Source organism: Heliangelus exortis, chromosome 3, assembly GCF_036169615.1.
Source record: "Heliangelus exortis chromosome 3, bHelExo1.hap1, whole genome shotgun sequence".
Taxonomy (NCBI): Eukaryota; Metazoa; Chordata; class Aves; order Apodiformes; family Trochilidae; genus Heliangelus; species Heliangelus exortis.
The window spans coordinates 94,084,760-94,107,434 of record NC_092424.1 but is presented as its reverse complement, the minus strand read 5'-3'; the positions used below and the strand labels follow the sequence as shown (position 1 = coordinate 94,107,434).

The 22,675-nt window shown below is 39.6% G+C and overlaps 1 protein-coding gene across 5 annotated transcripts in view; it reads left to right on the top strand.

Annotated features, from left to right (window-relative positions):
* Positions 1 to 22,675, top strand: part of ARHGEF10 (Rho guanine nucleotide exchange factor 10) — a 112,744-nt gene that overhangs the window by 40,198 nt on the left and 49,871 nt on the right. For 3 of the 5 annotated variants that reach the window (XM_071741774.1, XM_071741776.1, XM_071741773.1), the window contains exons 9-18: positions 1,051 to 1,167; positions 2,133 to 2,247; positions 3,990 to 4,102; positions 8,591 to 8,668; positions 8,876 to 9,055; positions 10,185 to 10,301; positions 12,277 to 12,369; positions 13,838 to 14,008; positions 15,669 to 15,814; positions 17,185 to 17,360. In XM_071741774.1, the coding sequence (XP_071597875.1) occupies positions 1,051 to 1,167; positions 2,133 to 2,247; positions 3,990 to 4,102; positions 8,591 to 8,668; positions 8,876 to 9,055; positions 10,185 to 10,301; positions 12,277 to 12,369; positions 13,838 to 14,008; positions 15,669 to 15,814; positions 17,185 to 17,360 (1,306 nt within the window). The remainder of the gene's footprint in view (positions 1 to 1,050; positions 1,168 to 2,132; positions 2,248 to 3,989; positions 4,103 to 8,590; positions 8,669 to 8,875; positions 9,056 to 10,184; positions 10,302 to 12,276; positions 12,370 to 13,837; positions 14,009 to 15,668; positions 15,815 to 17,184; positions 17,361 to 22,675) is intronic. The other 2 variants (XM_071741775.1, XM_071741777.1) reach the window with 2 other exon arrangements.

Genomic DNA, 22,675 nt, shown 5'->3' with positions numbered 1-22,675 from the left:
TCCTTCCGGTGCTCAGAAGTCACAAAGCTGTTTGCCAGTATTCCAGACCTTTCTGCCTTTCTGTCTTAAATCTGAAGGTGAATGAGCTTACAAAAACCCTGAAAAAAACATTTGCAGTCAAAGAGAAGCCTGTACTATTATTAAGGAGAGAAAATATGTGGCATGATTAAAATGATACATCTCTGACACATCTCTGGTCTAGTATCTTCAGCTGCATCTGTGCTACAGGAGAAAGAGGCTGATGGCATGGATGTGTCCTCTCTTCATGTTTATGATTTCATATCAGGAGGACCCTTGGAATCCCCTGCTTTTGCTGGTTCTCCATTCACCAGTTGAAGTGTTCCTATGCTTGTAATCCCCATCCTCACAAAGCAACCCTCAAAACCTTCTGTGACAGGCTTGGAAAAGCCAGCAGCAGGGTAGTACCATGGAGCGCATCTCTTCTCCCACCACTCCTTGGTCTCTGACACTTTGTACCTGATCCTGGTACTCTTAATCCACTGCCAATTGTTTCCTGTGACAGATCAAAGAATGCTCACAAGCATTTAAAAAATGGCTTTAAACCCTGTTTTGTGCAAATGAGTAAATAGATTCCTATGACTCTGGCCAAAGGTGAAGTTACAAGCAACAGGAAAGATTAAAAACAGCAACAACAAAAACACCTCAAATACCTAATCAGCAGCCATGTTAAGAATTATGCATTCACATGCAAAGGTATTTTCCAGTCTTTTCTAAAGGTATTAAAAAAAGAAATCAATCTCATTTTTTCTTTAGACTAGTTAAGAAAACTCCCACTGTTAGCTTAGACTGAGCAAATTTGTCCATCTCTTTTACACAGTTGGCTGTCAAGTGCAATGTTTCAGAATGTTTCAGAAAGTACAGCAATGTACAGGAGTGATGGTCTAGTTGTTGGGTCAGAGCTTTCCTAAGCGATAGTTTTCCCCCAGTTGTTTTTGTATCAGTAGGCAACATGCATGATATATGCGAGTACTTTAGCACGAAGTTTGCACTGCAGGCTTTTTGAAAAGATTGTGTCTTTTTATACACTAGCTGTCTCATGACCTAACGCGTTTAAAGGAGCATTATGAAAAAAGGATGAAAGATTTGATGGCAAACACTGTGGGACCAGTAGAGATTCAGCAACTAAAGCAAAAACATGAGCTGAAGGTAGTGTAGTTGATTTTTGTAATTAGCTATGTTTAGATGATTGCTTTTTCCAACACAGACAATGTTAATAACTTGAAAAAGCTGGCAATAACTGGTATGAAATGAGTTCTAAATGTGCTGGATCATTACGCAATTTGTCTTGAAAGTACTTTGTCAAGGACCTTTTCTCGTGCTTATTGCTAATGGTAACAGTTACAGAAGATGAGATAGGGCGTTGTCCTTTCCTGCTGACTGGTGCCCTTATCCCAGAGTCTGGGCCAGGTGTTCTGCCCCAGTGCCTGTGTGAGACCTGGGTGTGCTACACAGGTCTAGCATGACCCTAGCCCTCTGGCTACCTGCTGTCAAACTGTGGGAGTCAGAACGCCCTCCAGTCTGAATGGAGTCAATCTGAAAAGGCTGGGTCTTTGTGAAAGTTTCAGCACAAACCAAGAAATTGCATGCTTGCAGCAAGACAGTGTTGTGTTTTGGTGTTGCTGATGATGTTAGCACAGCTCTGACATGAAGGATTTTTTGTTGTGGTGGCCTTTTGAGAAAGCAAACGTTCAAAGCAGTTTTTTTAAATAAGTATTTCCTAGGAAAAGAACTTTTCATTTTAATTTTTTTGCATGAAATTGCTTTTTGCTGTAGCAGTGTGCTATAAAATTCTGCATTTGTTATAAAATGTGAAACGGAGCATTTGAGACTATTTTGAGTTCAGATGTTTGATGGAGCAGTGTTCTTAAACATTTCTGCTATTTTTAGGCTTGCATACAGTATTGCCATGCAGTGAGTCCCGTTCTCTACATTTGGCTTTATCAAGAAAAAGTACAGGTGCTCACGTGTGAGCTTAGGTATATCTGTGTTATAGCCTAAACTACTCAACAGTGTTCTTTTAAGGAAATTTTGATCAAAGGTACTGTGCATGGTATGCTCAAATGTGTTCCTATTATTAACTGAACATGTAGACCATGTTTTTTATCTTACAGATGCAAAAGTTTATGAGAGCTGCTAGAGAAGGTACCAAAGATGGGCTTGAAAAGACAAAAGCAGCTGTGAAAAAGGGTCGTTCCTTCATTAGAACAAAATCTTTTATTTCACAAGGTATGTGCCAATTATACTGTGTTTGTTACTCTCTCTAGTAATTTCTGAGAAAGGAAGTGAATCACCTACCAGGGTTTTTACTAGGAGCTGAGCACTGGATGCATTAGATCAGCTTTATATCAATCAAGTAAGGTATAATGTTCAGTTCAGACGACAGATGGTCAGTGAAGCTTCAGTAGTTTTAGGTCTGGGTCAAGAATTGGAGTAGACTGAGAAGCCCAAGGACCATGGAGAAGGTTTCACTTAGAAACAACTAAAACAACAAATTCCACCAAACAGTGTTGTAGATGCTATCTAGGCATTGGTAAACAGGAGTACGGAAATTGTGTTAAGGTCTGTCCAGTTCCCCCCATCAAGTAACTTCTGAATGTCAGGAAAGTTTGCTGTTAAGACATGGTTTTCACTGAAATGATAGTTAACCATTTAAGAAATTTGTTAGGCCAAGGGACAACAACCACTTTTCATGCTTAAGGGTGGAATTAGGGAAAGAGACTGTTCTGCTTCATTACGCTTTGGGGGTTTTTGATGAAAGGTGAGTTGAGATTGAGAAAACAAAGTGAAATAAAATATCTAGAGGTAGAAACAGACTCATCAGGGTTGGAAAAAACCTTCAAGATCCATCAAGTTCAACTATCAGCCCTACACCATCTTCACCACCAAATCATCTCCTGAAGCACCCTCTCCTCATCTTTTGAATGCCCCAGGGACAGGGACTCTCCCACCTCCCTGGGCTTAATCCTTTAGCAGCTTAGCAAATCAGGAGGGAGCTACTGACAGATACAGTAAATGAACTTGTGAATTTCTCCCAGCCAACAGATTTGCTTCTCTTCTCTTCTCTTCTCTTCTCTTCTCTTCTCTTCTCTTCTCTTCTCTTCTCTTCTCTTCTCTTCTCTTCTCTTCTCTTCTCTTCTCTTCTCTTCTCTTCTCTTCTCTTCTCTTCTCTTCTCTTCTCTTCTCTTCTCTTCTCTTCTCTTTCTCTTCTCTTCTCTTCTCTTCTCTTCTCTTCTCTTCTCTTCTCTTCTCTTCTCTTCTCTTCTCTTCTCTTCTCTTCTCTTCTCTTCTCTTTTTGTTCTAAGACACAGTTTCTTTGCTTTACACTGTTCTTTCATTATCTCTTCCTTGCTTGTGTCTCCTTGTTTATCTGGCTGCATACTGCCACCTGTCACTGCACTTTGGTTGTGCTTTTTGCATAAAATTAGTACATAGGGAGCAATGCAGAGTTCCTTCATCTCCTATCTGACTAAAGCCAGTACTGTGGTACATTTGGGTATTTATTTTAGTCCAGTTATGGAAGGATTATGGAATTTCTAAAACTGTATCATATTATGGGTGTTTAATTTCTTCCCAAAGTTCTTTATTTGAAAACTGCCAGCCCTGGAGCCTCAGTGCTTTAACCCTCATTGTCATGTCCTGTGCTCTGGGCAGCCGTGTACTCCTGGCTGTGAACTGCGAGCAGAGTTAAAGCAGAAGGTGCATAGGCTGTCTTCTGGTGTGGGGATTTTAGGATTCTGAGATACCTTTGAAAGATGTTCTGTATTAGTGCACCTATCAGTGATGGTGGTATTTGTATGATTTCACAGGTGATACACAAGTGCTGTTAACTTTCTTTTTTTTACGTAAAAGCAAGGCTGCGGTGTGATTAATGTGCTTGGACAATAGACTGCTTGTATTTTGTATTTTTTTTTCTTCTTTGCACCTATATGTTCTAAAAGTTAACATTTTGTTTACTCAATTATTTGTAGATCATAAATCATCATGTCTGGAAGAAGAAGAGCTAAATTTATTTATTGATGTGGACTGTATGCATACAGAAGCAATTATGACTCCTATGCCTGAAGGATTATCACAGCAGCAGGTAATAGGATTTTGGAAATATGATCTTGTGCTTCATTTTCCTCCTCTTTTGCTCTGCATCAATGACTCCCATGTGCCTTGCTCTTCAAACAAATGGAATTTACCATAAATTAGGTGGACATAAAATTCAGAACTTGAATAAGTAGTTTTTTGAAAACTGTTATGTATGCATATAATTGCATCATCCCTGAATTCAGCCAGAGATGCAAAATGTTGGTTTGAATCACAAAATTATCTATGATATTATTTCACTACCTGAACACTTCAACTGAATATGATGGTTATGAGTGAAAAAGAAGAGCTTAAATGTTTTTATTGAGTCAGAAGCATTGCTCCATCATTGCTTCTGTTTTAAATTTAGAGAATATCCTGTGTACTCTCTGAATCCCAACTTTGCTCTGATTAAAAAAAACTTGTCCCAAATAAAGTCAAGTCTACAGAAGAGTACAGTTTGCTGTTTTTCACTTCATACTTTATAGTCAGTGTGGAAAACACTTCAAAAAACACTGAAATTGACATTAGTTAGAAATTTTGGCTGAAAATAAATCTTGTGGGTGTGGGCTACTCTGTTCTTATGACAAGTAATAACTGTATGAGAGTTTCTTGTGTCTTCAGAAGGTGAGCAAAAAAACCAAATTAGGGGCAGTTGAGGAGAATGGTGTAAATTTTCTTTCTTTGCTTGGTGAGGTTTATTTTTCTAATGTGTTTAGCACACTGAAGTGCTAATCTGTAACAGTGCAACTCCCAAGCTATGATACAATAAGATTTCATTACACTGTAAGGTCTGGATGTTGTCCTTTCCCTCTTTCCGAATACAGTTTTGGAGTTTGACAGGTTTCTTTGTAGGTAATTAAAAATAAATGTGTACCCTCTTTTGGAAAAATGGACCTCTCTTAGTTTTGAGTGAACTAGTAAGTGTTGTGTAGATCATGATGTGTGTTGCTAACTGACCCAGGAGGAGCTGCCCAAGGAGGCAGAGACAGAGCTAGGAAAGTCAGAACTCATCTGTTGCTAGTGTGATGTAAAGGGCAACACTGAAGAGCTTCTCACGTGTACATTGGCAGCAAAAGTAAGGCTGAGAAAAATACCGATCTGTTGCTTGGGACAGGGACCTAGTGATAAAGGATACAGAAAAGACTGAGGTATCTTTGCTTCAGCTTTTACTGGTAAGGTTTGTCCTCAGACCTTTGAAGCCCCTAAGCCTGGAGGAATGCCCTGCCAGAGTGAAGCATTGTGTGTAGTGAGGGGGTGCTGCATCCAGCTGTACATACAGGTATCCATGGGACCAGGTGGAATGCATTTAAGGGTGCTGTGAGGGTAAGGCCTTTCGCTAGTATCACAGTGGTCAGATGGCTCCTAAATGTGACACACATCCTCAAGAAGGGCAAGAAGGAAAACTAGGGCCTGGCTGTCCTCATCACAGTCCTTGCAAAGATGGTAGAACAAATGTTACTGGGAATTATTCCTGGATTTCGGAGGACAGGAGGGTGGTTGTGAACAGTCAGCATAGGTGAATCAGTGATAGCTGTGTGCCTCAGGAGCAGATAAGGGGCCTGTGGTGTTTAATAGTACTTTTTAGTATCTTTATTAACAATCCAGATGCCAGCTGTGGTGAATGGTTGGATGTGATGTTGTCTACCTTGACTTTATCAAGGCCTGTGACACAGTTTCCCACAGCATTCTCCTGGAGAAGCTGGCTGCTCATGGCTTGGATGTGCACTCCCTTCAGTGCATAAAAACCTGGTTGGATGGCAGGTCCAAAGCATTGTGGTCAATGGATTTAAATCCATCAGGCAGCCTGCCTGTCACAAGTGGTGTCCTCCAGGGCTCAGTGCTGGGGCTGCTCCTCTTTAATGTCCTTATTGATGACCTGCATGAGGTGATGGAGGGCACCCTCACTAAGTTTGCAGGTGACACTAAACTGGGTGGAAGTGTCCATCTGCCTGAGGGTAGGGAGGCTCTGCAGAGGGATCCAGACAGGCTTGATTGGTGGGACAAGGCCAATAGTATGAGTTCCAACAAGGCCAAGTGTAGGGTCCTGCACTTCAGCCACAACAACCCCAGCAGCACCACAGGGTTGGGGAGGAGTGGCTGGAGAGTGCCCAGCAGAGAGGGACCTGGGGTGCTGACTGACAGCAGCTGAACATGAGCCAGCAGTGTGCCCAGGGGCCAAGAAGGCAAATGGCATCCTGGCCTGGATCAGGAACAGTGTGACCAGCAGAGCCAGGGAGGTGATCTTACCCTTGTGCTCAACCTTGTGAGGCCCCACTGTGAGTACTGTGTGCAGTTTTCGGCACCACAGCACAGGAAGGACATCAAGGTGCTGGAGAGGTACAGAGAAGGGCAGCCAGGCTGATCAGGGGTCTGGAGGACAGGTCTTAGGAGGAGAGGCTGAAGGAGCTGGGGATGTTAAGCCTGGAGAAGAGGAGGCTGAGGGGAGACCTTATCAGTCTCTACAGATGCCTGAAAGGAGGTTGTATTGAGGTGGGTGTTGGCCTGTTCTCCCTGGTGAGTAGATAGGACAAGAGATAACGGGTTAAAGTTGTGCCAGGGGAGGTTCAGATTGTATATCAGGAAAAAATTACACTAAAAGAGTAGTGAAGTGTTGGAGCCAGTTGCCCAGGGAGGTGGTGGAGTGGCTGTCCCTGGGGCTATTAAAAAAATAGGTGGACATAGCACTTTGGGAGATGATTTAGTGGTTAAGGTGTTGTAGGACTGATGGTTGGACTTAATAATCTTGAAAGTCCTTTCCAACCATGATGGAGGGGTGCAGCAGGCAGTGTGTGGGAGGATGGGGCTGCCAGTCACCATGGCTTCCTTGGGATGATGTTGATGGAAAACTCTGGCAGCACAACAGAGGCCATCACAAGTCCTGGCGGTGGGACAGGATAACCCCGTGCCACAGCACAGGCCAGGGGCCGGCAGGCCATGCAGCAGCCTTGGGCATCCCAGCTGGAGGAGGTGCAGGCCAGGAGCCCCGTGCAGCGTGGACAGCTCTGCCACAAGCAGCTGACTTTCTGAGCGTGCTTGTTTTAGACAGCAGGTGGCACAATAGCTTTTGTTTTAAATACTGTGTCCTGCACTGGGTCTCAGTCATGTCAGTTTTCGATTTGTTTTAATACTGGGATCTGGATTCTTATGACAACTTGGGTTTTTTTATGCAACTATTACTAGCATAAATGTGTCTATAAATATAGGACTTTCATGCAAGCCTGCTGTAAATTGTTCATATCTATTGCAAAATCTATAGGCACTACTAAGTAACTGTATTCTGCATTATAGAACTTAGAAAAAACACATTTTCCACAGATGTTTATTCTTTTCAGAAGAATGAACTGTAACTAAAAGTAGATTTGTATCTTTTATCAGACCATCTGATACATTATACCAAATAAAAGACTGCTAAATTAACTTAATAATGAAAAATACTACTGTGGAGAATCAGAGGCAGCCATGGCAGAAAAGTGAAGAAGGTTATGGGGATCAGGAGCAAAGAGAAACAAGTCTGAGATCCGAGTTTCATGGTCATTAAGCCTGGCTTAAAAAAGGAAAAAAAAAAAAAAAGAGTAGCTTTGCCTTCCCTTGTAATTGTAGGGAGTGATTTGACCCTACCCCTTTGCTGTCTTCTCCCTTTTAAACCTAGTCAAGCTTTAGAAAGCTCTGGGATGAACTGGATTAGGAAATAAATGTATTTAGGTGAAAACAAGTCTTTAAAACCAGCGAGAAATAATAACAGTAAGAAGTTTAAATTTTAAAGCAAGTCAGTTCTCCAGTTCTTTCTGTCATGTCATCTGCACGTGCATACAATGTGTGTTTCAACTTAACTGCAGAGGCAGGGGGTGGAGTAGGAGGTGTGATAAATAGTAGTTTGTAAACTTGAAAAATGATAGTACATCATGAAGCTCTCACAACTCTGTTGTTAAGAACATAGATGAGACAGGGTTTTCACTTACGCATCATGCCTAAAAAAAGAAAGCTGACTTACTTAGATACTTTCTCAGTGGTACAGTTTATACGACCTTACCTTAAAAAGGGAATTAGTGTTTTCTTGTTTGTTCTTCAGGCTACTCCTAATAAATTCTAAAACATATTTAAAAAGCAAAGTTTATCTTGAAGACTGTTTTTGAAAACTGGTTACCTGTTTCGTTGAAGCAAGTCACCAATGTAGCCATGTCATCTATACTTATTTATATTGATGCTTAAATGTATACATCTTAGATGAAAAGGCAAATTTCAAAAGTAAAGCCTGAAATGCAAGTCAGTAAAGATTACAGACAAAAGAGATGTTGAGTTCTTTAAAATAAATTCATTTTACAGTAAGAGGAAATTTCATTACTTTTGAAGAGGTACAGTGTTATTTTATTGCATTTCCTGTATTGCTTTGTGTTTCTTGTGCTTTGTTAATGTAAGCATTTTATCATCAACGTTCCCAACTGTGATAAACATGCTATCTGATTAGAGCTTCAGACAAAATTCTGTTTCTTAACAGGTTGTGAGAAGGTATATTTTGGGCTCTGTAGTTGACAGTGAGAAGAATTATGTGGATGCTCTCAAAAGAATCTTGGAGGTACCTTAATATCTTTTGTGTTTTAAAATTTTGAAATTGAAAACAAACCCTCAAAGCATCTGTACTATGACTCATGTAGATTTTGCTGCTTCATGCCAAATGTTTTGAGGTATTGTATACACTGTTACATAAATTGCTTTTTCTGCTTGTAGAAGGCCCTTTTTTGTTTGTTTTAATTTTTTTTTTTTCTTTTTTTTTCCCCCACAGCAATATGAGAAGCCCCTTTCAGATATGGAACCAAAATTACTGAGTGAAAGAAAACTTAAAATGGTCTTTTATCGAATTAAGGAAATTCTTCAGTGCCATTCTATGTTTCAGATTGCACTGGCGAGTCGTGTGTCTGAGTGGGACTCTGTTGAAATGATTGGAGATGTCTTTGTTGCTTCAGTAAGCAAATGCATCTGAACAGATAATCTGTTATTTTAAGCTTGTTATTCCATCTCAGTATCTCTCTATCTAACTTGGCCACTTTATTCCCATATTCTCCAATGCCTGTGGCAGCTGTCAGAGTATGTATGTACCATCCTGGTAAGGAAACTGACACTAACACATGTCTTTGGCTTGGTTGGCAAATGTGAAAGGATTGTGGGCAAAAATTTCAGGCTTTGATCAAACTTTGATCAAAAAAGACAGTAGGTGAAATGATCTGAATTCCTGGGTTTGAACAGAGCCTGGGACACAAATAAAGAGTATTTTTAAAACACAATCCCACCCTTCATGGAAGTCCATCTGGTAAAGGACTGAATTTGCCACTGCTTTAAATTAGAGAAAACAAAAAGTGGCTTTGGTTAATAGAAGGACATTGTTCCTAGTGTGAGTGTGTGCATGGAAAAGGCTGGCTACCTGCTGGTTTGAGTCCTCCTGTTGTTGCCACACAGCTGCTGGAAGTACCATCTCTTCATGCCTGCTGCAAGAGCACTGGGATCTGTGTCTTTTGAGGGCTTTGGTCCCATTCCAGTCAAAATGAAATGGATACTTTTATTGTTGCATTTATGAGACCAGGTCTGTAGAAGAGAGGGACAAAATGACTAAGGAGGCAGTGGGCAATGATCTTAGCCTTCATGTAGTTGTTTGCAGGCCACACAATCTGCCTGCTTTCTAGTAAAGCTTTCCCAGTTGAAGATGGGGCATTAAAGCCCTGGGACTCTGGTCATCTACAAGATATGGAAGATGGGTGGCAGTGAGATGATCAGGGGATCCCAGCAGCCAATTTGTATCTCGGTGGATGCCCTTTGATTTCCAATAGTCCCCAGGCACTGCCATAGTGTCATTACTAAGATGAATTTCTGTAAATTTACATTCAGTTATTCACAGCTGTTACACCTTTAGGTTTCTACCTTGTCTTGTACAGAGAGATTAGTTTGATTATTGCCATTATTTATGTAGATCCAGCACTAAACCAAGCAAAACTCTTAGCTCCAAGCAAGAGAAGTCCTTAGTGGTCAGAGATTTAGACACTTGTGCTTTCGGGTGTCTCTTCTATTTATAGTTAAAGTTTACCATTTTATGCTTTCAGTTTTCAAAATCTATGGTATTGGATGCATACAGTGAATATGTAAACAACTTCAGTACAGCAGTAGGGATTCTCAAGAAAACGTGTGCCAACAAACCTGCCTTTTTGGACTTCTTAAAGGTGAGTTCAATCTTAAAGAGCTTGGCATGTGATATAAATAAGACAGTATCTATTGTAAGTTAGGAGAAAAATACTGTATATTGTGTCACTGTTTTAAGGAGTTTGGTTTTATGGATTTGGCATGAAAAATTCCCATTGCATTCCACAACTGTGTTTTCAGAATAATAACATGATGTTAGGTCTAAGATGTATTTTGAAATGCAGAGTGGTTTTGTTGTTTTCAGATCAGTTTGTAGGTGTTTGCATGAATGTACTTGGAAAAACATTGAGATTCTTTCATAGCAGATGAGGTTCAAAAATAGCTCACCATCTGAGGCCTCTTCTTATTTGGGATTTAATTTTACTTGCGACATCTTTATTGTATTATGCAAAGTAGTGTAACTAGATTTCCATTCTATAACAATTGTCTAGTATTTTGAAAATCATGTTTCCAGTTTTGGGTTTAAATTGAAAATTTTTGTGCAGAACACATACTACCCTGATGATGTGCATTGAGAGCCTGGTACTTGGAATAGAAGTGCTGCAAATCCCTAGGGATGGTAACTTACATGGGTGCACAAAATTCATTGCAGAGCTTTTTAGGCTTTTGTGACACTGCTGAGAGCCTGGAAGCTCTGCTTGTCCCATCCCTCGAGTCCTGGATTGAGTTGTGCCTCTCAGAGCTGTCACCCTGTCAGGTCTGTTGCAGAGGTTCACCAAACCAAAATTGAGTGCACCAAATTGGGTGCCCTGGGCAAACTAAAGAGTGAAGCTCCCAGGTTGCCTAGGGAAGGGTGGCAGGAGGGCTGATTCAGATTTTAAGTAACAACTTTTCAGAGTGTTCGCAGCACTACTCAGGTTTATATTCTGGAAGCCTGAGGCAACATGAAGATCAAACTCTCTAGTGAGTGTATAGTCACTTCATCCCCTCTCAGTGTTGAAAAACTGTTGTTCCAGTAGAGGCATAACTTAAAACTCTTAATTGCTGCTTGTTGCTGCTGGCACTGGTAGTGTTCAGTGCTGGGGACTGAGCACCCAATTCTGAGGACAGAAACCGTTTCTGTACCTTCCTTGTCTTGTTTACTCACCAGCAACAGACAGAATCTCTACTGCAGGTATTTTGTGGGAGGGGGGGTTGTGGAGATAAGGGTGGAAACAAATTGTTGTGAGGCTGATTTTTGTACCAATAAATAGCAACTGAAACAAAACACCAGCTTAATATTGCTTGGGTTTGCTTTGTTTTGAATACTGAGTATTTTCTCTAAACCCTTGTTTTGGGATAGCCCTGATTCTGGTCAAAATATATCCAAATGCTGACATTTCTTACAGGGACAAGGCTTTTCTATACATGCAGATGAAATTTGTATGGTTTTACCTCCCATTCTCAATAACCAAAATAATGGATTTTAAAATTTTTCTTTCCAAACATAAATCAATGTTCTTTTACTTAGTTTCTTTTAATAAGGAAAATGAAAATATCTCGTTTGCATAGCACAGAGATTGTTTTTCTTACATTTCCTCTTAAAAACACATGGGTAGTCAGAGATTTATAGTCTCTCAGCTCCCAGCTCTAAGAAACAGAGTAGAAATAGTAAATTAAGGTCTATAAATCAATGGATTGCTGACATTTTAAAAATTAAGACATAGAAGAAGGACATTACCTTCCCTGTGCTAGAAGGTAAGCAGATGTTTTAGTGCAGTGTTTATCTAAAAAGCATGAATGTGCTATATCAATATATACATAGGTGCTACATAGGTGCTGCATTGCTGCTGCAGGATAGGACTACAGTTGAGTGACATGCCATAGTTTTAATAGAGATTTTATTTTTAAGTAATATTAACTGAAATATTTATAGTAAATGGAATGTTTACTGTAACACTGTTACAATTAATGTAAATTACATAGAAGACTTTTTCCATACATGTTTTCTTTTCCTTCTGTAACTGGTGGAAATATGCTCACAGTAGTAAGAAGTGTGGTTTTCTTGCATTGCAGCAGTGCCAGGAGTCAAGCCCTGATCGAATCACACTGTACAGTTTAATGATGAAACCTATCCAGCGCTTTCCACAGTTCATTCTACTGCTGCAGGTACTTAATGTTTACTAAAGGGATGTGCTTGTTGCGTTCCTATGTGGGTTGTTTTGGGGATTGTGTGGTAGCTGTTGTCTTCTGGAGTAGCACAGTGCAGTGTGAAGTGACCACTGGATCATGGGGGAATAACAAATTAAAAATTTGAGTGCATCATAACGTAACGATCTTGTATTCTGATGGCAGGAAAGGCAATAAATACACTGCAGGAAAATCTTAGTAAAGTAGATTTACTCAAGATTATTTGCTAGGTTAGATTTAGCTTGTAAATCACTTTGCAGTTAAGCTGTAGTTCAAATCTGCTACTTGTTCATGTAATTACTAGGAACTTTGTGGCATTACTTTCCACTTAAGAAAAAAAGCCAAGAGGATGTAATTCATGCCTTGGATGGTTTGGAATATATGTGGGCTGTGGAATAAAAGCATGCTTTCTTCCTGACTGCTTGGCTTACAGAACCTGTTGGAGTGTGTTGCAGCTTCCTTCTGTCCTGCAGTGCCTTGTTTTCCTTCCCATGGAAACTGAATATTTGGCAGGGAGTCCTCAGGTCTTTTCTTAACTGGTAGTTGAGCTGTAGGAAGAGCACAGCACAGACAGGCTCCAGACCAACTTAGGCTGTTTGTAACTTCTTCCAGACTGCAGGTCTATCCTTGCAAGTGCTATGATTTAGCTGTTGTGCAGGTGTCACAGAGGAGGACAAGATTTGGGATGCAGGTCCAGGAATTACGGTGAGAGAGAAGGATCAGAGACAGTTACGGGGAAGCATGCGGGTGGCGAGTTGTAGCTAGAATTTGTGAGTTGGCAGGAGAAATTGAGTGTATTGCAGTAAGGAACTACAGTGAATACATAGGGGGTTTTAACTACTGTGGGAAGGAAGCAAAAATTTCATTCAAATTGTTCCACTTTACACCTACAAAAGGGAAAGATTTTTAAAGGCTCTTGCAACCTCCATGAAGCACTGTCTCCTACTTTGCAATGAGTGTGCTGACAGTGTGTTGAAGAGGAATAAAAACAGTAATAAAGATAATAAGATTTTAGTAGTAAATATCAGAGAAGTTTAATTTTAAATCGTTGTTTACAGACATCTACAAATTAGACTGTAATATTGATTTTAAAACAGTGTGCATTTTAAAATTTACCTTGGCATTTGTGTTTTTACACCAATTTTTAAATTCCTTTGCTGTACCAGTTTTTCTGTAAATGCACAGTCAGTGACCCCATTCAGTATCTTTTTTAAGAACTGTTAAGGTATTCAGGAAAGTAAGTGATGTTCTATCTGAATATTTATTAGGTGTTCATTGGTCGTGTTCTTTAGTAGAGTAAATTGTTACTTGGGTAAAGAATGAAGCAATATCATTACATTCTGAAATGTTTTGACCTTGACTTTGAAGTTAACTGTGATTTTTTTATTTACTTATTTATTATTTAAAATTTTTAAATTTTTTTGTTTGTTTTACTACTTCCCCTCAGGATATGTTGAAGAATACTAATAAAGGACATCCTGACAGATTACCTCTACAGATGGCTCTTACAGAACTTGAAACCCTGGCAGAGAAGTTAAATGAGAGGAAAAGGGATGCAGATCAGCGCTGTGAAATCAAACAAATAGCAAAAGCAATGAACGAACGTTATCTCAACAAGGTTAGGGAGTAAGAATGTGTATATTTGTTTCTGGGCTTTGGGCAATCTTTAGAACAGACACCAAAGAGACACCTGAGGTTTTCTGTAGAACACAACAGTATGGGGTTAGTTTAGCAGTAGGTGTGAGAAGTGAGCTACCTGAATAGGCTCATGGTTTGAATCGCTGTGCGGTGGAGCTGATGATGTGCTGAAGTAGCAGCAGCAGTAGTGACCTTTGGCAGTGTATAAGTAACCCTGTGTCCTCCTCCTGTAATTAAGTCTCATGTACATCTTCTCATACATTCAAAACTTAATTTAGCTTGGAACTGAGTAATCTGTTCCTATATAAAGGAGGGAACCAGTTCCTTTTACTGCACTGATTCTGTCTATGGAGCAGTTCAAAATATGCTATTGAATGTGTGCACCATCTTCCCTGTTTTAAGAAACATTCCAGTCTAGTTCATTCATGTGTTCTGATCATTCAACCAAAATGTCTTTAAAGAACTGTGGAAAATTTTTACAAGTAGCACCTACTTCTTTTGATTTTGTTAGTACCTGTCTGTGCTATGGATATGCTTGTGTCATGGACTTATTCTGGGATGGAGTGATGGAAACATGCTGAAGAAGAGGAAGGAGTATTTTTGTTTGTGATTGATAAAAGCCTAGTTTTCAGTGAAGAAAGTAGTCAACCTGAACACACTTCTTAAGGCTATTTATAAAAAAGGAGATACTGAATTTATTGTCATACTGGAATAGTATTTCCATTCTAAGTGCATTAGAAGATTGATTCAGACATTTTACTTCCTAGTTTTCATAATCCTTTTTCTTGAAGCAGCTACTAATCATCATAGCTGAAGGAATCCAAGACAGAGAATGTGCTTTTTAAGAGGTGGTACGGGTTTTCTTTTGTTACTCTCTATATAAAAACTGTAAAGTCTTGCACGTTCTGCACCAGGGGGACAAATCAAGATATATGTGGATAGTTCCTCCAAGTAACAGGGCCCTGTGTTCATGTGCCTTAATAGTTTTGGAACAAAGCCAGACTGGGTGAAACAGGCTGTAAAGCACAGTGAAGCAGGTGGATGGATAGGAAAGGGGTGAGTTACAGACCATTTTGTTGATGTAGTTGACCTTTGAGGAATCAGTTCATGCTTGCACACAGTGGTGATCCTCAGACCTCAAAGGTAAATGGCAGGAGCAGTTTCCATGCTGTACATCTTTTGTACTTGTTACCTTCTTGGCAGTCTCTGGCAACCTGCCCTCTGTGCTCCTCTGTGAGCTCAGGCAGGCAGAGCAGGTGGGAGCACTCTTCTCCCTCCCACCCTGACCTCCCCCTTTGGCAACACTTCAATGGAAGGGGAAAGAAAGGATGAGGGAAGGAAACACCAGAAATCTTGGCAGCTATGATTTTTTTCACTAGGGGCTCTTTAAAGATTTTCAGAGCGATTATGTTCCATATTAGGATTGAAACCCCCTGCAGGCCATATTGCTGACAGCAGAAGTTACTGTTCCTGGAAAGTAAATCAGTAAAGAGGTTTGATTCACCTGGCAAGTCCACCTGTAAACACTTGTACTAGGATGGCAAGTGATAACCTCTAGTTTTTTCTTTTTATTTTTTTTTTCCACTGGATGCTAGCTATGCCATGTATAACTTAGAGTGTTGATTGTTTTTGAAACGTAGCTACTCAGCAATGGAAACAGATACCTCATACGGACTGATGATATGGTGGAGACAGTTTACAATGACAAAGGAGAAATTATCAAAACCAAAGAACGACGAATTTTCATGTTAAATGATGTGCTGATGTGTGCAACAGTAAATATTCGGTAGGACTCGCTTCATATTTTTTAAACGATCATTCCATCTTGTATTGGAATAAATAACATGTACTGAATGTTTTAGCTACAGTTTTTACCATGGCTAATGATTTCTAGCAATAGTCACAATAAATGGATAACTGGCTTTCTTACAGTCCTCTGTTGATGTTAGAAGTTGTAAATTTAGACTTTTTAAAATGCTTTACACATACATATAGCTGTGCAGTATGTGTCAGCTCACTTTCCTTAACCACCGTTTCTGCAGCCTTTTCAGAAACAGTCAGACATCCCAGAAACATGAGAACCATTGGTTCCAGACCAGTTTTCTATAGCTGGCAAAAGACAGGTATTTCTGCAGAGTACCTGACCCTCAAAAGGTCCTTCAGCATCTGATCCAGATGAGCTGCTTGAACCAGAGAACTAACTTTTAAGTATCTGGAGTTGGAAGGAGTGGATGCTATCCTGAGGGACTGAGCAGCTGTGTCCTGCCCAGTCTTGTTTTCTTTTTTTTCTGAACTAGACCAAGAGTATATACATATTTACTTAAGCTGGGGCATTTATGGATTCTGTTCATACTTACCTCCTCAAATGGAATAAAAGTGTGAGTTTTGTTCATTGAAGTAGACCTTTTTTGTTCATTGTAACATCTCTTGTCCTTCATAATAAAAGCTTATTATATCTTCTTGAATGTGAATAAGAGAATGACGGAAACAAAGGAAGAGGAGTTTAATGTCATTACTATTCCAAGGGAGCTTCCTCAGTGTGCTCTTTCCTCAGAAATCCCTGTTGTGTTACACACTTCCTTTTGGTTCAGGAGCTCATGACTGCTCTCAGAAGCCACAGCAGCTGCAGAGGTCTGCTCTAAAGAACATCCTGGGCTGTGGGGCTCAGCAGAGATGTTAGCTTGTCAGGCATTAAGATGTCATGTTGTCCTTCCTGCTGCCAGTAGTCATTCAGGGGTCCCATCATTAGCACTTCCCTAAACGTAGCAGTTACTTCTTTTGAGTACTCTTTCAAGTACTGACTGAGACGGCACAATCAAAAAGAACTGGGAAAAAGTGGAACTGTAGTATCATCCTAAGCACTTCATTAATGTTTCAAAATGCATGTTGATCTTAAAGATGGACATATATGTTTTGTTATAGAAAGTAGGGACTGTTACAGGCAGTTGTATGCTATTTGTAAATGAGGTGATCAGTATCTGCTTAGCTGCACCTTGCTCTGACAGGAAGGGTTATTCAGAAATGTCAGCCTGATGTCTGTATTGGTTTCAAGTTGTGCCTGATACTGATAAACAACTGACTTTAGAAGCTAAAATAATACACAGAATGCCTTGAAACACAGTTGCTTGTCACAGCAATAATTTGTGCATCTTCCAGCTCTTCCTGTGACAGTAGTGGCACCGTGACAACTGGCCAGAGATATTTATTGAAGTGGAGTGTGCCACTGGGACAAGTGGAAGTCATAGAGTATGGCAGCAGTGAGGGCCAAGGAGAAAACTGCAGGTTTCCACCTCAGCACTCTGCTGAAAATGTCATCATTAACTCCAAGCCAAGTAAGTGAGTTACTGACTTTTACAGATTTTTTTGTTAAAACCCATATTTGAATTTCAATAGATACTGAAAACAAAGGACATCATTTTGTGCATGAAGACTTCTGTAATATAAGAGAAATATAAACTCTTCCATTGGTAACTGAGAATCTATAAAGTGATAGCTGGTCTCCTGCCTTGCAGCTTGAATTACTTGTATTTGGTCCTGGTTTGGAGTTTTATGTATGAGTGCATGAAGAGTTTTAAAGCATGAATGTGTGTGGGCATGCAAAAAGATTGTTTTGGTGTGGTGTGCCAGGTGTCCTGTGGTACTTGGTTGTGCACATGTTCTTTATCCCATACTTCAAGCAAGGAAGTTGCTTTCGGTAAAAATGACCAACCATCCCATTGCTGTGGAATCAGAGTCTGGACACAAAGGGTTACTGCATGGCAGAAGTGACTTCTCTCAAGCTCATAGCATCCCACCCTTTGACCATAGTAACAAGTGCTTCAGAAAAAAATAAAATTTTCATTTTAAGGAATGTTTTTGAAACAATATGCCTGTAGGTAATTTCCTCCAAAAATGACCTCAAGCTCTGAAGTTTGCAAGTTCTTTCTGTGCTTGGTAATACCCTTAGAAGCCTGACAACTACCCTCAAGAGATAAATGAATAAGAGTTTACTGGGTAGATAACCTTTCACATATATAGTGAGTTATTTTTAAATTGTGCATTTTTTCTATATATTTTAACTGCATTTAATATATCTAGACTGTGAACCTTGTTAATGGACTATAATTTACATGGTTTCAGTGCTATCTTTGGGCATTATTTCACACTGCATTGATTCAATATTGCATGAAAATTTCCCTACAGTTGTACTGTAAGGTGGCATACATCTAACACTTCAGAATGATGTGAGATGCAGCTGCAACATTTGATACCCCCGTATTCTCCATGATGGCTGATATCACTGTGTAAAAAAGCTACAGAAAATTTTTATAGGTACTTGTAGGAGGAAGGAGGACAGAGGACTTTATTCTTGTAACTCACTTTAAGCATTAATGGGCTTAGACAATGAGACCAAAGCTCTTACATTATCATTTACCAGCTGATGTATTCATGACCACAAGAGGAGTGTATGTAAGAAAGCATATTGCTTAGAAATGGGGGTCCCTTTCTTTGGAGAGTGTGGGAGGAATAGCTCACTGAATGTTCCTACTGTGACATTGTGCTGCAGCTTCACAGCAGATTAGACCAAATCCTTGCCTGTCAGCAAGATCAGATGGGGAAGTGGAACATGAGTTAAGAAAGAAAAACTCTCAACCAAACAGTTGTATGCAACCTCCATGAACCTCTTGGCTTTGAGGTTTCTCAGATTCATGCTGTTTGGTGATAATATAAAAAAAATTACAGTACTTTTTCTATCTGTTGCAGTCTTAACCTTTAGGTTACATGGTACTGAGTAGGTAAAAGATAAGCTGAATGAACTGTTGACTTGGTAAGCTCTCGTTGTGTTAATTCCCCTAATAAAATGAATCAAAAGATAATAATTAAAAAGAATATGAAGGATGATGGTTATACAAATGAATAAATCTTCCCTTGGCTTTAATCAAATGTTTCTGCCAGATGACCCAGTGAAGCTGAAAATAACCACTCATGAAAGAGGAAGATCATAGCCTACCTCTTTACATGTACTGTTCTATCTGTGCTAGCTGGTACTCTGAATGAAGACTTGTCTGGACTGACCTGTATAGACAAGTTTGAATGCAGACCTAATTTTGTTATTCTGTAGAGCTGCCCCTTAGTTCCAGTCTTCTTGGCTGCTAAAGATTACAGAAGCTCAGAAAGTGCAGCCTTCCTGCAGAGGGGAAGGACTGGTAAGACTTTGTGTAATAGTTCACTGTTGCTTGATTATTTGCACTTAACAAGATGCTGCATTTTGTAGTTGATGCTGCCACAGTCTTATCACGGTTGAATCACATTGTTGGTGAGACTATTGGTTATTTACCACAAGTGAAAAAGAACTACTAGCAAACCATTGTCATCCTCTGCCTCAAAACTGCATGGCTTCATAGTTGTCATAAAGTTATTTTATGTTTCCCCTGTTTTTAAAGTATGCACTGAGGAACTGCTGTGGTGAAATCCCAGTGCCCTCATAGTATGCATAATAACATTTAATTATAAAGAAAAGAATGTGATGCTGCAGGCAGAATCCTGCTTCCAGAATGCAGAACCCTGTCTCACTCAGACTGTAGTTTCAGCTCCTATTTCCAGTGTGTGGGAACAGTGGAGATACAGAATGATGATGATTCTGTAAAAAATTATTATGTAGTAGGGGGTTTACTGCTTCTCTTTCTGGTGGACTGAGAAAAGCTGCTTTGTATCTGCAGCACAGAAATTAAGAGCTTGACCCCTGTCAGGTTCATATTCTCACATTACTGCTGTGACTAGCAAGGATTCTTGATGGATCCTGGTTTTGTCCTTGTGAGAACTGCTGGTTATTACTTACATTTCCTTTATTATGACACTTTTTCTCTGCTCAAATACTTTTTATGAGGAATCAATTGTCATAAGTGTATCTCACTATTTATTACTGGCTAAATGCAATTGGTTCTTTCAGTTTTCCATGATGCTGCAAGAAGGGATAGTATAGTTAAAAGATGCAAACTTTACATTGAGTGCTGGAGAGAAATTCATAGCTGAATTTGATTTCAACTTGTACAGACTGTGATGTGCAACTGCTGAAAGGTTGAAAAGTTTTATGGAGTGCATATAAATAAAAGACATGCTTAAGTACTGTTCTGAGGAAAGCAAGGGCTGTGTGAACATGCTTTTCACTTGACAAAATCATCAGTTTGCAGTTTCCTACCCAGTTCTGCTTTGCATACCAGTCTTTTGTCTCCGAGGTCTAGAGGAGAACACATTTAGAGGCTATTAACTTCATGTCCTTTTTATAAGCCTTTTATCTTTTGGCAGGAGAAACTGTGGCCCGAGAGTGTGGGGGAGAAAGCAGGAAATTTCTCCTAGAGCATATTCTGTTATGCTGCTCCTGCCTTTGGTGTGCTTTTGCTTTATTCTTGTAGTTCTCCCCTAGCACCAAAAGTAGACTATGATTTCTTATAGTTATGAACATGGAGAAGGGCTGAAGTCTCAACTGTTTGGCAAAGTTTTTTATTTGTATGGTTCTAATACTGTTTTTTAGCAGAGTGCAATTGTAACTTGTGTTGGCAGAAAACATTTCAGATTCTCAATCCTTAAAAAAAGAGCATGTTTATAGGATTGCATTCCTCTGAGCAAATGAAGCAAAGTGACATTGCTTCACATATGTGAATCAGTCTTGCTTGAAAGTCTCAGAGTGTGAGCCTTGGTATGCCAAAGAGACCTGATTTGTTATTTTTCTTCTGTAGAAACATTTGCAGAAAAATTAAAGTTCTTCCCTAGTAAATCAATATGCTGCTTTTGGTAGGCAGTTGCTGTTCTCTTCTCCTGCCTTATTTGGTCCATCTGCAGATGCACAGACACATTCATGGTACAAAAATTTTGAATAAATGTAGGAAAAGGGGGATATTTTTGCCATGAACATGAAGTTGTATATTCTTGGTTGTGATTTGTTGTGCTGGAAGAACTACATAATGGAGTTCAGTAAGAGATATTTGAAGTGTGTTTTTGGTGGTTATGTGAGCATTTGACATGTTTTTATGGTAAGATATGAAATTACTACATTGGTAGATAAGGTTGCTAAATGGAAGCAACAAGGACTGTAATTCACGAAAAGAACTCAGCAAAACTATTATATAATATGGGCTAACTGTAGGTTATAAATGGTTTAAAAGTTCAAAAGGAGACACTTAATTACATTAATGAATGTAATCCTTGGGGGGGGGTGTTTGTGGTTTTTGTTTTGGTTTGGGGTTGTTTGTTTTGTTTGTTTGTTTGGGGTTTTCTCATTATTATTTTGTTGGCTTTCGAGGAAGCCTGCTGCATAGCTGTGTCCTAGTCAATGGTGTTTATTCAGTCAAAAAGGGTGAGAAATTGGATTGAATTTATGGCAGAGGGTACCTAGAAATTAAAATGTTATCTGCATGATTCTGATAAAAAAAGAGGATTAGTGGGATGGGAAACTTTTCAGTAGGGCTGGTAGCAATAGGGCAAGGTTTTGTGGTTTTAAAATAAAAGAGGGTTTAAACTAGCTGTGAGGAAGAAATTTGTTATCATGAGGGTAGTTAAACACTGGAAAAGGTTGTCCAGAGAGGTAGCAGATAGATGCCCCTTGAATGGAGACATTCAAGGTCAGGTTGGATGGGGCTCTGAGCAACCTGATCTTGTTAAGATTTCCCTGCTCACTGCAAGGGGGTTGATGACTTTTAAAGGTCCCTTCCAACACAAACTCTTCTATGAGTCTATGGGTGAAAGAGCAATTAATAAAACTTTATTTTTAATTTGTCCTATTCATAGGACATACTTAAAACATGCCTTCCCAAAATGCAGAAAATCTAATCAAAGGCAAATTTGTAACATGAAAATGTACTGTATTCCCTCCAGAAGCATCAGAAATTGACCTTCACTTGCAAGCCATCCATCTGTATATGAAATCACTGAAAATACATGTTTTTCACTCTCCTTCAAAGGGGAATATAGAAGCAAGAGTCAAATATACGGGCTAGAGTTTGTTTCTCATCCTCCTAGCCTGTATTGTTATGAGTCTGCAGCACTTTCCTCAAACTGCTGATGGACCATCAAGTGTGGTTTCTGTGCCAAGATGTGTCACAGTGTGGTGTCACAGTGATCACCCTGAGTTGTCTGTCCTCTGTTTCCCAAGAATAAAAATGGTGAGCTTTAAAAGTTTTTCATAGTGATTTTATTTAAGAAGACCAGACTATAGAGTCTCTGAAGAAGCAAAGGAAAAGAGCTAAGTATTCTGCCATTTCTGGGTGGGAAACCAGTGCCTGTCAGCAGGACTCTGGTGCTGATCATGTTGATTAGAAGCCATACACAACATAGCCTATTACTTAAACAAAGAACCATTTAATTTGAGCCATATGGCTAAAGGATGAAAGAGAAAATGAGCAAGACCCGTCTGTACTATAGATCATGCAGTGATGAGCATAGGAGATAACAGTAAAATGAAAAAGCAGGTTAGCACATTTATGTCTGTGGCCATGTTTTAGTCTTATTTTTTATTTCACAAGTTTGCAGTCCATAAATGAGATCAAACCTCAGTACTGCTAAACCGTTTATTTTCTCCTTTCCTGGTCAGACTTACAGACTTATATTTGTACTTTCTTTCTACTCACCTGTGGTTTTGATTGTAGGTTTTGTTTATTGTTAAATGCAGTAC